The sequence below is a fragment of the Netta rufina genome (genome assembly GCF_964035555.1).
Source record: "Netta rufina genome assembly, chromosome: 8".
NCBI classification, from domain to species: Eukaryota; Metazoa; Chordata; class Aves; order Anseriformes; family Anatidae; genus Netta; species Netta rufina.
This window is the reverse complement of record NC_140131.1, coordinates 19769754-19784471: the sequence shown is the minus strand read 5'-3', so window position 1 is coordinate 19784471 and position 14718 is coordinate 19769754. Positions and strand designations below refer to the sequence as shown.

Below are 14718 nucleotides of genomic sequence, written 5' to 3'. Positions count from 1 at the left end.
CTTTCTGCCATGACTCCCTCCCAGTTCAATCACCCTTGTCCTTGTCACTGCCACATGAGAGCCTGTGGCAGCATGAAGTGTTGAACATCTGGGATGAATAAAATCTAATCCCGTGGCCTGGGCTTCTTGACACATTTCTTCACACATCACAGTAATGAAACAGAAGGGATTGGGAAGAGAAGTGAAGTCTTCACCTGTGTCCCTGGGACAACAGAATCAGAAAATCAGGAAAAAGCCCACAGGAATTTTCTTGCGTGACTTCACAAAGAAACAACCTCTCCCCAGCTAGAGGAAGCAGCTGCACTGTATTTGGGTTCCCTTTCCAGCCCCGTCTGTAAGATCCTGACGCTAACACAGATCTATCTACTGGCACACTTATGGGAAACTGCCAACATGAGGCTAGCAACTGATCAGTAATCAGGTAAAAAATATTGCTATTATCGAGGCTGTAAAGCCGGTCCCATTGAACAGATTTAGCCCACAGAACCAACAGCTTGCAGCTTACACGCCCTCAGCTGAATGCACCCGAAGCCTGCCACAAGGCTGGTGCAACCAGCTGTCCACAGGACACTGCTGAACTATCACATCCCATCTTGCCTCCTGTCACACTGCCTGCACAGCACAGGGCTGATTGTTTAAAAAAAATAAAAATAAAAAAAATAATAATAAAATTAAATATATATATATATATATATATATATATATATATAAAGTCTTCTTCCTGAGCAGGAGGATTGCAAGTGTAAGCCATATGTCCAAGAGCTAGCTGTGTTCATTGCTGAGGAACCTGCTGGTGCTCTCTGAGCATGGATTATTTTGTTAATGTTGTTTTACATCAATCGTTTTGCGTCACAATATTAAGAAAATCTTACTGCTGTCACACTTACATTTGCAAGTGTCCTTAAAATCGCAGTCAGATTTCTCTGATGTGTGGTGAGGTCCTTGATGCTAAGAACACCTTTCATTACTTTTATGAATAATTCAAGCCCCCAGGTTATTAAGAGCAATTACTTTCTAGTGCATTACTCCACAAGCAGAAAATACGTACCTCTTCTTTATTACGGCTGAATCATTATACACTTACACTCAGGGCTCCGCAGCCATTTCTGTTACATCAAATACTCTTACCTCCCTTTCAGTAATTAACACAACTGTTACCACATCTTCTCAAAAGCCATGCCTTCCTTCTACTTGCCCAACCCCATAAAAAAAACACTGCTAAAAGCCTCAAAATAAAAACCTCATTGTTTAAAACAGCACAATAAATGAAGGCATTTTGAAAACGCACGTCAGACACCGCCCGGTTTCCCAGGTATTGGGAACACTCACTGATGGCAGTATTTTAGGCAGATAACTAATGCTTGCCCTGCTCTGATAGCTTTACAGTCCTTCATCTGCCGAGGTTTCCTCCGTGCCTTTAACGAGGCTTTGGGTTTTGCCGTATTTTGTGTATTTTTCAGCCTATATGGGACCTGCAAAGCCTCTTGTCACGGAGCCAGCAGGTCACTGGAGGCAGGGCAGGCTCGGAGAGTCTGAGAGCATCAGCTGCCTGGTGACAGGCTGTGAGTGCTGCTGGAGAGCACCTCTGGGGAAGGGAGCACACAGCACCGCTGCTCACCAGCCCTGAGAGAGACGAGGTGGGCGTAGTGAGTGGCAAACACAACCTATAAACCCCCACACAGAAGACTTGCTCTCATCCATTGCAACTACATGAGACGCTGCCAGGTTAACCCACTGCTGATGGACCAGGACTCACCACCTCACCATCCAGCAGGTGGAAGCCCAGCAGCATCTCGGCACTGGCAGCAGCAGGAGGCATGCGTCAGGCAGGAGGGGCTGAAGGCCACACGTGGCCACGATGCCAAGGCCAGCTGGAAACCCAGGCTGCCACCGCCTCTCAGGAATGGACTCTACGAAAGAAAAAGCTCCCACAAAGGGAAAACACCCACTTTTTGTGGAAAAGGTCAGATAATGTTAGCAGCAACACCTAACTCCCACCTTTTTCACCCTCTGGTGCCATCCCCACCTCAGCAGCACAGCCCCATTTTCTTTCCGAGCTCTCCGTCCCAGGCCTGCCTCTTCCATCTCCCCTTCCTTTTGGCAGGGAAAGACCCAGGCACCCAGCTGGTGGCTAACTGAACTCCGTGCTGCCTCAACAGTGCTGACAGCTCAGCCTAAACCATCTGCGTGTGCTTGGTGTTGCCTACACGCTCTTGTGGCACCCGGGGTAAAGGCTGAACAAACTCCCTAATGCTGCAACTTGCAGCACCTTGTGGCTTGGCAGGGATTGCCAGAACCACAGCGCTTTGTGCATATGCTGAACTCTGCCTTGACTTACCTAATATGCTACTCTGAAATCAAACCATTGGGATTTTTCTTAGCACAAAAGACAGCCTACAGCTTCACAACAACATGACCAGCATAACCAGCACTCCAGGTCTTTTTTTTTTTTTTTTTTTGTGCTAAGTTCATATTGACACAGCTATAAGGAAGCAGAAAAACAAAGATGTGCATACAACGGCGCATGAAAGCGCAAACACCAGGGTAAGAGAAACTGGAATGTACATCCAGAGACAAGGTCGGGAGTTATATGTGTCAAATTCTCCCGAGAACGGGTTTCAAAGAGTGACAACAGTTGTAGATAACAAACACAGAATATTTTAACTAATACATCCACCTGTATGAACTTTTTATTCACATTCTAATACTTAAAAAGTTAGGCTTTTATAAAGAGATGAATTTCATTTTTATCTAGTTTCAGCACTCCTTTCAAATTGGATTAACCTCGTGGAGGTATTAACAGAAAATGGATAAACATGTACTCTGCATCTCTTATAACTGCACACACAAGTTTGGGTTTTGTGTATGGCTTTAAGTAAGTGGCAATGTATTACATTAATGGCAACCTACAGAAGTGAGAAGTGAGGTAAGAACGCTGGAGGGCTGAACTTCAGGAGTTTCCAACCTTTATTCTGACTTCACTTTCTCATCTTATGATGGCTCCTGTATCTAAGAGATTTGAAGTGGCCGTACCAATCTTACCTGACCTATCTCACCTGTGGGGAGAGAAGCAAATTGCATGCTGCCTCACATAGGACTTCTGATAAGCTGTTACTTTACTTCTGTACTTCAATTATGAAACGTGGCATAGTACAAAGTAGCTTGCCACCTACACTTCTTCAGTTGCAGACATTCATACTGATACCCAACACATTCCAGGTCAATGAACCTAAAGGCTTAGTGAACTGATCATGTCTGGAAACTTATTTAACTTCTCCCAAATGTGCTTGTAACAGTGGTGGAGTTTCTAGAGTACCTAGAAAGTCTGTATCAATTTTCCTGGAATTATTTCTAAGAAGAAAATGAGGAAGCTCCAAAATACTGAAATATCCCACTCTTGAGTGCTTAATTAGAAAGATTGTTTGATTAAATCCTTCTTGATCCAATTACTATATGAGGACAGCAAGAAGAAGCACATTTAATCATGAAGAAAAGAAAACATGAATGGAAAATAATACACGTTATTGAACAGGAACAAAGTTAGTGACAAAAAAACGTTAAAAGCAGAAGATAAAAAGTTTCAAGTTCAGCCTAATGAAGGCCAACACAGAATTTATTCTACAGCATATTGGAAACAATAGGATTCCTCTGCTGTTCACATATGTTAATAGACCTCAAAAACATACAGAAGAGTCCAGAAAATAGCATTACTCTGTTGGAAACCAGGCCGCACAGTTTCAGGCAGTAGAGAAGTACTGACAGAACTAGCAGAGGAGGTCTCTGGCCCACTGATGTTCATTTTTAGTAAATCCTTGAACACAGCAGTGATTCACTTAGACTAAAAGAGAATTCTGTTATTACCAATATTTGCAAGGCACAAATCAAATCACCTGGATCACTTCAGTTGGTTAGCTGAAACCCAGAAAACCACACACCCCAGCTCTGATAAACTGGTAAGGATCCAGCTGATAACTGGCACAGGAATGTGGCCGGTTCCACATCAATGTGATTTTGTGAAGTGGAGATACCGTTCTGTTTTTTTTTTTTCCTCTAATAAAAGTAACTTTACAGCTTTACTGGGCTTTTCTAGCACTGGGTTCACTACCACGTGACAGATTTAAAAAACAAAACAAAAAAAACAACCAACCAACCGAAAAAAAAAAACAGAAGAGTATATAATAGCATGAATTTGAAAGCTTAGGAGATGGGTCAAAAACAAACAAACAACAGAACACCATTACCAAAGGCAATTGCTACTCAGTGACACTTTTCATGTTTGGTTAATGATATTCAAAAGTGTTTCTTCTGGGACTCGTAAAGATCCGGCTCTGTTAGATGTTACATCAGTGACCTGGAAGTGAAAAATCCAATCCTTTTGATGAAATCTGCGGATGACGTGTGACTAGGAAGAGGAACCCTCAGAGGAACGAGCAGGGACCCAGCAGAGCTGCCAGCCAGCGGCACAGGAGGGAGCTGGCCGCTTTCTGCCCCTGCACCGAGGGCTGCAGCTTCGCCTCTGTCCACTTCTGCCCTGCAGCAGTAACGCACAGCTGCCAAGACATTTTGGTGCCACAAGCTGGAGGTCCAGGATGGCAGAAAGCAAATGGGATGCAATATAAAAACAAGCAGCCCGAGATATTTCAGTACCAATTACTCATTTTCATGTTTAATGAGTGAAGAAGGTCAGCTAGGCAGGAAGAAGAGTCAAACTACACGCCAGCTGCACAGTACCGTGCCGTAAAACATACGCTGCTCCACTGTTTGTAAGACGCACATTTGGGGCTGGATTTATGTACATTAAACAAGCACTTTGAGTGTTATCAGACAAGTGCCTGCTCCATAATTAAGGCTGTGTTATTAGCAGCAGAAAGGACCAGGAGCTTCCCCATTGCAGGGAGGTTAATGCCTCTCTGGCCTGAAAGGATTTCACATACAGGTGTTTCACTCTGTCGCTGTGGAAGCTGTGCCCGTTTTCCTAATTATGCTGGAATTTTAAAGTTTAAAACACCAGAAACAAGGCATTTTATTTTAAATGTGCTTAGTTTTAGCATCCAAATGTGTCAATCAAGTCTTGATGAGAAAAAAAGTTGCTAGCCAACTAATGTTTGTTAGTCACACTGTCAAATCTGAAGTAAGAGTTACCAAGCAAACCACAGGCTGACACTACTGCCCATTTCATCAGCTTCACACGAGCAGTTTCTTTACCTATTTCAAATCCTGATGAGCTTCAGTGGAAGAAGATAACATTGGAGAGCTGACGCCCTAAAGCATAATAAGTTGTATGTATTATTTTATAAATAAAAATTCAGATGATATTCGTTGTCTTTATTACTTCACATAAACAAGCCTCATTTGACTTTTTGGGAGACTGAAGATTTGTACTGGTAGAAGAAACTGCATCAAAGATATAGAAACAACAAGGATGACAGGTTATGAGTGAAACACACGAAAGTTTAAAAAATCTTCAGATTTTTAAAGGGAACATAGCTGAGTGCTGCTATCATAGAGGACAAGGGACTTGAACGATGAAGAGAAGGGAAAGACAAAAATGATTAGATGTTTCTTTTTTTTTCTTCTGGGATTACCTGATTATAACAAACTGTTATTGTATTTCTTATTTATTATATATATATATATATATATATAAAAGAAAAATTATGCTTCTCCAAAGAAAAAGCAAGAGGATTAGGGCAGAATCTGACCCTGCCCTATGGAGGAGCAGGGGCAGAGATGAGAGCTCTTAGAGAGCTCCTGAAAGCTGGATCCCTGCTTCTTTTGGGAAGGGAAAAGAGAAAGGAAGGATAATGGGAAAGGCACAGATGAGGATTAAATCTGCTGGAAAGAGCCAGTCCTAGTAACAGTGACCACCCAAACTCTTTTTCTTCTTTTGGCAGCAGCAACAGCAGCAAGCTGGGGATAATACCACCCACAGAAATGTGGTTCTCATGTGCTGGCAGCTCCTCCTAACTGCGAGACCCCACAGGAGATGACAGAATTACAAACTCACAGACAAACGGAGATTGGAAGGGCTTTCCACTGGGCACGTGGTCCAGCCTCCTGCTTAGGCAGGACTAGCTTGAATTACTGAAAGCTTCAGTCACTGAAAGCTTCTAGCATGAGTTCAATTATTGAGCCTCCAAGGGTGGAGATGCTGGGGGCTCCCCCAGCAGAATTGCTTTCCCTTATATTAAACCAGAATTTGCTTTGCTGCCAATCATGACCATTCCTCTTGCATTTTCATTGTGAATCTCTGAGAAGAGTCTGTAGCCCCCTGCCGAACTCGCTCCGGTTGGGAATATCCCTTTCTGTCAGCAGCTCTCGATGGGTTTCAGTACTTGAGATGCACCCTTGTGGTTCTGCCACCTGAAAACCAAGTTTCTGCCAGCTGAAAATGAGGGCTCGTCCTCTGTTAGTGGCTAGGCCTGAAGATGTTAAACAGCACCAACCCTCAGCATTGAGCCCACTGGCAACCCCAAAACCAATTTTTAGCCAGGTGCCAGTGGTCCGGCCACAGACCCCTGCACCCTGGGCATTGACCCTCAGCTCTCCACCTGCTGTGCCGTGAACCTGTCCCCTCTCACCTCCTCAGTTTGCCTCCACCGCCTCTATGGGAAACAGAGAAATCATTGTGGCAGGGTCTGCTGGTGTCTAACCACAAAGGATTTCTGTAAAATGCCTGATAATCCCCCTAAACAGAGGGGCAAGGCAGGCAGGCAAATGAGAATACAACGAAGCTTTCCAGAAGAATGTCCTTCAACCCTGGATTAAGAGGATTATACCACTTAGCACAGCACATTTGTTACTCCTCAGATCCAAGTTTTCTGCAGATAAGTTGAGAATTTAAATTCCCTAGAGGAAAGCTACTCGGTCCTTGCACAAAGTAACACAGCAGTCAACTTACATGCTTCTTTGCACTTCTGTGCAATGTAGCCTCGGAATAACATAAAGAAATGTTCCCTCAAGGACATAGCAAACTAAAGGAAGGTTATCCTGGTCCCACACTTACTGACACTATTTGTCTGGTTCTGTGTGCTTCTTTCTCGCTATAGCCAGCTGCCCCTCCTCGAGACCATATCATGATGGTTAACAGTGCAAACTCCTTTTGCACAGGTGCAAGTGATTACCTAAGATGCAAACCGGCAGAGAAGCAAGACTACAGAGCAAATACCCCAGGTGCCATGGTCATGCTGCAACAGGACTAGGTTTATGAAAAGATACCTTACAGGACTGCTGTCATGCAGTGTTGCTTTGGGGCACGTCTAACAAAACTTTACCTCAGATCACCTACCTTTATGGCATCCTCTATTTTAAATTATTTTTCATTTTTCCCCCAAAACACTGAAATTGAATTAATACCAGCCGGAGTTAATTGCCATTGAAACACACAGCAAATACCTGCTGGTACTGTACGAGGTTTCTTACAGAGAGCAAGTACTCCCACTAACTTGTCTGGTATTGCATGAAAGCAACACTAAAAGCACTGCTACATGTTCCACCGAAATGCTCCCTTTTTCCATTTGGAAATACGACTGGAATCATATTTTAACTTTTCTCTGCAGCCAGAAAAGCATACTAGAAACACCTTGAAAAATAGCAAAGCCTTGATTTTGCAAACAAACAGATGAATTCCCAAGTACAAAAACACCCATGATGGTAACAAACTCTCAGAATAAAGGAAAACTCTGCAAATTCATTCTGCAGAACCTTGCTTTGCGGACAGCACATACTTTGGTGCAGACTGGTAAAGCGACCAGGATAGAGTCAGTAGGATTTGCCCCAACATATCCCCACTTGTCCCATAATTAAACGTAGCAACAGAGAACCGAAAGAAACTTTCTGAGTCATGCCATAGTAGCACAGGCTCCCACGCATCCTTTAATCCTATCACCATTTTGTTGAGCTTCATCTTAAACCTACTTAGGTTGACTACACCACTGTTAGCATATCTTAAACATTTCAAAAACAATTTTAAAGACCGAATATTTCCTATGTAAATCCGGAAAAAAAAAACAACCACCTTCACTTAGTAACTGGCAGCATAATGCACTGAAACATGTTAATGCTCCTTAATTCAGGGGAGCAACAGAGCTGCTAAGAACACACACTTGCAGGAAAGTCAGCCACTCATATCTTATCAAAAACATTAATAATGATACTTTTTCCTCTCGTAATATTTGTTTGCTAGGAGGTAAGCAGTTACTTCACTGAGAAATCACTAAAAAAAAAAGTTATTTCATCGCCTCTTCAGCAGGGCAAGCACCTGGAGGAGCTGTTACGTGGTGCTCCTGACCCAGGGCAATCCACGCACCCCGAGCCAGGTCCATAAGGCAGCATCCTTTGTTTCTGCTCTGAAGCCATAGAGCACAGAGGCCACCACTGAAGCCATCTAAGCAGCACTTTTCAAAGGTCTAAATTATCGGGTAAGCCACCCATGACGTGCTTCCTTACCGCACGGATTCTTATCTAACCAACTAGGGTTGGCCCCAGAGCACAGCAGCATGCCAGCTCACCCGGGAGACCCCAGCACAGCAGGCAGCCCCTGGTACACGGGCTAAGATAAAAGCTACATGGAGCCTGGTCTCTAACCAAGGCACGTGGAAGCACACAGCTTGTCTGGATTGCCATGCTGATTAGCTACGTACTGATAGCCAGCTGCTCCAGCACACCTCATGTCCGGGTGAGACAGCGAAGGGCATCTCAACCAAAGGGACCGGGCAAACCCTCATTCAGGTGTGAGGGTCTGGGGGAGATGCAGAAGATGAATTTGTGCACAGGCAGAAAAACCCAAGCAGGAAATACACGTAGGGAGGTTTTACACAGTGTGGCAAGAAAGCCAAATTATTCTCTTCTGAGAGCACCTCCTTTGTTGCAGTTTAACGAACCACCTCAGGTAGCTTTAGGATGTACTTAGTGCATGGATACATTCACAGACCAAAATCTGCAAACACAAATGCTTAATTGGATTGCTAAATAATTAGCCTGATTTGTATTCACAGTGAAATTTGAACAGTATCTGCTTTCAAGCTAGGCTCCACATCTAGACATTCATATATTTTCAAAGTCTTCTTTCAACTCATTCTAGGTTGATTGACTCACACAGGGGCTCAGCTGTACGATTTGAGACCAAAGATGAATTTTGGCACCAAATTTCAGAGTTCAAACCAGCGACTTCAGTGCAGCTCCCTAGAAGAGCTGGGATCTCCATGGGGGCAGCAGATGCTCACACTGCATGTAACTTACACAAATATGCTACTTATGAAAAAAGCAAGAGACAATTTGACTAAGAAGTTCCTACAGGTACTTAAGTTGATTTCAGAAGATCATAGAACAGTGTTAAATCATCCTCAGAGACTCAGTGACTGACAGTGACCTATATCACTGATCCCAGGCCTGAATCTTTAACTGACGTGTTCAGACACAGGAAGAGCTTACAGCATTTAGTGCCAATTCCACTGTTGGAAGAGTTCAGTTTATTTCAGTAGGATTTCAAAAATATTACTTAAATTATTTTGCTACTAAGCAGGTTGTCCTCTTCTAAACTTAGCAACCCACAAAAATATTATTTTAATAATCTTATCTCCACTGAAATAAAGGGTTAGTTTTAATTCTGTTGATAAAAGTAAATTGCTGAAAAGGTAATAAAAGAGAAAAAATAGATAAATAATACATAGTTTTCAGCAGAAGAACTGAACCACTGTAAAGAATATAACCTTAAGCACTACTGACAAAGGAGCAAGAGGAACACCTACCACAGATTTGGGTTTGCTGACTGCCACCAGATTGGCTAGAAAGTCTTCATCACACAGCTGGCTAAAAACATGGGCATCGTAAGCCACCATTATGGAGATCTCTTCCATCATTTTGCCGGCAAGCTGCCGTTAGCAGCGAGAGCAGGTTCACGATCCGAGCCTGAACCTTGGCTCAGTTCTTTGTCAGTTGTTCACACCCACCTGAAGAAGCTAACGAGGAAGGAGTGTCACAAGAGAAAATATGACCTAGCAAACCAGCTCCCACACAGGCTTCCCTCTCGAGGGTGCCTTTTATTATTACAGGAAGCACATATGAAACACCTGCTCATATTCTCAACAGCCCACTTGCAAAAACATCTCCTGAAGTTTGAAAAAATCCCAGCAAGTAGTTTAAGTTCCAGTATTAGGCTGCAGGTGAAAAAGCAGTAGCCAAACCAGATCAGAATTAATCAAGAAATGATCCACCAGCACTTGGCAGCAGAACTGGAATCCCTTCTGTTGTTCTCAAACTTGGTAGTGATAGTTTTTTCTTTATACCTAGCTTTCCTCCAGAGAAAGCTGATATTCTTGTTCAGCAGAGGTTTGCTTCCCAGGGAGTTAGTTCTTTTGGCTTGTTTGTAAGTTCACAGAGAACGGTGTTATGATGATTTCTTTCAAACGTTCCCTGGAGATTTCCATGAGTTTCTAAATCTCTCCTTTGAAACTCTTAAGAAACATTCACCTTCTCTTGTAGGCAGAGCTGAACTGTGTTTTGTGCCACTTGGTTCCTTGCTTTTCGCAGGAAGATGACGGTCTCAAGTCACAACCCCCCCACAAAAGAGTCCTTCAGTTTCCATTCATAACACAGTAAAACAGTCGTGCAAAACGCAAATGAAATGCGTAAAATCTTCCTTGAATCAGCTTGAACCTCCACAATTGAAATAAAATCTATTTATCCAATTGAAAATATTCACAGCAGAAGGTTTTTAACCTGAATCCAGGACTGCTTTGCTTTCAGTTAAGCAATATGCTATCTTGTCTCAGAGCCCTAAGCAGCAAAGTTGTCTTTCAAATTACTTCTGACTTGCCAGTTCACTTATAACATCTGACACAGAGAAAAAGCTAGTGTGAGGAAAAAAATGTGGAAAAAATTTTAAAAATCAATATTCTCAAAGCTATAAATGAAAATCTAGAAAATAATAAATAGTTTGGAAAACAAAACAAAACAAACACACATCCCCAGCAGAAACTCTTCTCAGGATACTTTGGCAAGGTAAAACTTCTAACTAAGCCAGCACTTTTGCTTAGATTCCTCTGCTACATTCTCCTCTCTGGAAGCCTTTTGTTCTTCCTGGAAAAAAATATATATATAAAAAATTGTACCTGCTCAAGAAGCATAAATCACTTCAGATGTGCATTTGTCCCAAAATAGAGTATGTGCTGGGTGCTGCAAACCTGGTAGAAGTATCCAGTTCAACTTGCCAGTAGCAGATGTTTAGGCTCTTGCTTTCCAGAGCGAGCAGGGCAAGACGCACCTCACTGCTCTCTTTTTCCTGTGCTCTTGAAGTATCCTTGTCAAAGATTACATGGATGTCTAAGTAGAACCAGGTGCTATTTGCATTTGAATAGGAAATTTGAGCAACAGCTGTAGCGTTCAGGATTAAAAACTCAACATGTATTTCACTTAAATAGGGGGAGAAATTACATGTTATTGCTAGGAAACAGAGAGAATTCTAATAGGCTTATAGCAAACAAAAATGCAGTACTTGAGGTTAAATCCTGGAGTCTAAAGCAGCTTCTGATCATGCTTAACCCTTGCAGGACGAAGAAAGGTATTTTTTCCTTGAAATGCCTCTATATTTTTTTTTTAAATCTTTATCCTTCTTCAAAGGCTTACAGAGTTTTTCCAATTATTTCCTGCAGCAGGGACACTTCAGATTCAGATCCTGAAGCAACATCCAGCTCAGAGGTTTGCTCTTTGTGTCACCTATAAAAAAAAATCATACCTGATATGCTAAAATCTGCTCATGTTTTCAGAAGTACTTTAAATGACCGCTTCCTCTTTGGCTTCATCACCTTGTGTGGTGTTTTGTTTTTTTTTTCTGTTTTTGTAGGAGAAGTTAAAAGCGTAATGCTCCAAGGCGCTGCTCCTCGGCTCGCCCAGGCAGGAGCACGGGTGCCTACGCGGCGCACTGACAAAGGCACCTGTTGTGAGAGGTAAAGAAAATAACTTCCCACAGTGCCCCCGCCTCGCTGGCAATCGCTCAGAGGCTCCGAGCACTGCCTGAGATTACATTTGAATAGTCATGTATGCACAGGGGAGAGAGCGCGCAGTGTAACAACAAACACTGCCATGTTAATGAGGGACCAATTTAATTCTGCAATAAGGGCAGGAGGTGGGGAATGCAAATTATCAGACGTGCTCGGCAGCTGCAGCTACTCGGATCCCTCTGCTGATTTAGAGAACAGGCATTTTTATTTGTAAGGAATTAAGAGCCTGAATCTCTATTTCCTTTTTTCACCTTCAACAGAAGGGGTTTGATGACTTAACAGAGCTCGATCTACAGGCTTCTAATGTACCACTGCCTGAGTAATTCTCACATATCTCCTTAACAGAGGGCTGACAATTTTGGCATGTTCTAACTAGCAATCACGGGAACTAACAACTGATTTTGGATGTTGGCTAATGCGTATCTTCACTTTAGAAAGGATGTTTTTCAGCTGTTATTTCAAGCTAGGATGGCTGAGCTGCCTCTAGATCTCTGTGAACCTGCAGTTTGCATTCACATTAACAGTCTGTGCTGCATTCAACATGAAACAGAGCACAAAATTTTAATAAGTATTTCAATACGGTTAGACTAAAACTTGTGGGCTAAACTGGTGGAAGCAGCAAACACTGGAAAGGAAAAGGCAGCAAGCATGGAGATACCCGTGACTACCTCCCCAGGCCACACCATGCATTCTTGCCAGAATTTCAATATAGTCACCCCCTCCCCCCCCCCAAATATTTCGGACTACTGAACTGATGAATAATCTGTCAAAAAAACTACAAAAACCACATAGTGCAGCTTTGAATCAAATAGCACTTCTCTGTGTAACACCAGCTCTACCTTGCAGCTGCCTTCCCCAAGGAGCAGGAGCAGTCCCTCACGCAACGTATTTTGAAAGCATACCTCCAAAGCAGCAATTTTTGGAGAAACGGTTCACCCGAGCAGTCAAGATGACGGAGGAGAGCTCGCAGAAGGACAGGTGAGCTGCAGATAACCTTTAACTAATTAAGGTAAGTAGCCCTAATTACATTTGTTGGGATTTCTGTGCTGGTGGATAACAGAGGTGAATGGAAAATTCCTGAATTGAGCAAACCAGCTAGCTTAGCAAAGCAAAACCTGCTCACTCCCAAGATAAATTCACTCTCACTCCACCCCCAGGAATGTCTTACTGCTAGCTGACAGGGACGGGATCTTCTGATAGACGGGAAAGCGTTACTTAGGTGAGGTATGTGCCGTTTCTGGCTAAGCACTCATTACTGCCGCTGTGCTTCTGAAATGTCACTTGCTGCCATTTGCTTTTCTTGTATTAATGACGCTGGGAAGTTTACAGCAGCCTTCAGATAAGGAAACATAACACTCCTTTCATAGCACTTGAAATGGCATTCGGCAGCATTCAGGGTAAGCTTACAGGGTGTTTTTTTCACCCAAATGAGAATGAATAATGATAGTATCAAGCTCTCTCGGTACCTCCCTTACCCAGCAGTGACCAGTATCAACTGTTTCCAACACGACCAGCAGTGAAAAAGACTTCATACAGAGTCAAACACTGTGAATCCCAAAATGAAGCCACCTTCTCTCCTCACCCAAGGAGGGCCAGCTGACCATCGGAGCACAGCGAACACCCCAGCTTTTCAGCATGCATGGAAGTTACCCGCGGTCCCACCTGAAGCCCCCTTGTCGCAGCTGATCAAGTACAGGTCGCGTTGCTGCCCCCGACAAGTCTCTGCTGTGCCCATCTAGCAGCCAGATGAAACCTCCGTGTTGGGACACAAGGTGGGGAGCAGCTGCCTGCCCTTCACAAAGGTGGCAATCCCCCGGATTAAGCAGCAAATCCTCTACTATTGTGCTGTGTAGCCCTCAGGAATGCTACAATGTTATTCATAACTCTGTTCCGGTTTTAGACATCAGGAATATCTCTAGGGGTGCTTTTGGATTCAAAGTGAGCTCTGAATACTAAGCCATTGCTCACGGAGAATGCTCTATGCCAGTTGATAAAAGCAGCCAGCAGGTTCAGGCTGATCAGGCTGGTTCAGCAATCGCATCTCCAAGTTTTATTTTTATTATTTAAAATGTCAAATAGCATGGCCTATTTTTTTTCCCAAGTAAGTGGGTGTGTGCACCTGTGTTTCTCCTAAAATAATCCTCCCAACGTGTGGAAAAATCTGGGCTCGACGTGCTTTAGCACATGTACTTCCACGGGTAAACCCGCAGCATCTGCAGCCATGCCACATTCTTAGGATACGAGAGCGGGTAGAACTGTAACCTCATTTTCACAGCTGAAAGCTGGCTGGAAGGAGTGAATATCCTCCCTCCAGCGGTGGCAGAGGTCAGCGGGGCTGCAATTGCTGAGGCAGGGGCTTTTCCACCCAGCCGGTGATGCTGCCGCGCTTTCCCCCTCCGTGTAAACATGTGGCCTGCTGCACACGTAGGAAAAGGGGCAAGGCCTTTGGTTCTTCAGTTATGTTGCCAGCTCTGCCTTTTGCATTATCAACTGGGAGCACAGATAATAAAAGATGCTGGTACCATCTCCCTCGTCTGCTTCAGTTAGGAAAGCAAACTCACTGTAAAAGAGGCAGGGACCTTTACAAAATTAGGATTGAAGTGAACGTAGCAGAAAACGCTCGGGTACCCTCCTTCCAGCCTTTCCCTGTCACCTGTGTGCCCAACTAAGTGCTCATCCTGCACCCTCCACATCTGCCACGTAGGAATTGCCTTCCCCG

At 43.6% G+C, this 14718-nt stretch overlaps 1 protein-coding gene across 10 annotated transcripts in view; it reads right to left on the bottom strand.

The window, feature by feature from the left end:
• The window catches only part of RABGAP1L (RAB GTPase activating protein 1 like), a gene marked incomplete at its 5' end in the record, with an annotated part of 248705 nt that overhangs the window by 22581 nt on the left and 211406 nt on the right, over nucleotides 1-14718 (bottom strand). The window contains one exon of one of the 10 annotated variants that reach the window (XM_084290875.1): nucleotides 9750-9860. The exons of the other annotated variants lie outside the window; for them this stretch is intronic. Within the exon in view, the coding sequence (XP_084147001.1) occupies nucleotides 9750-9860 (111 nt within the window). Of the gene's footprint in view, nucleotides 1-9749; nucleotides 9861-14718 lie in introns of those variants that run through there. 10 annotated transcript variants of the gene reach the window in all.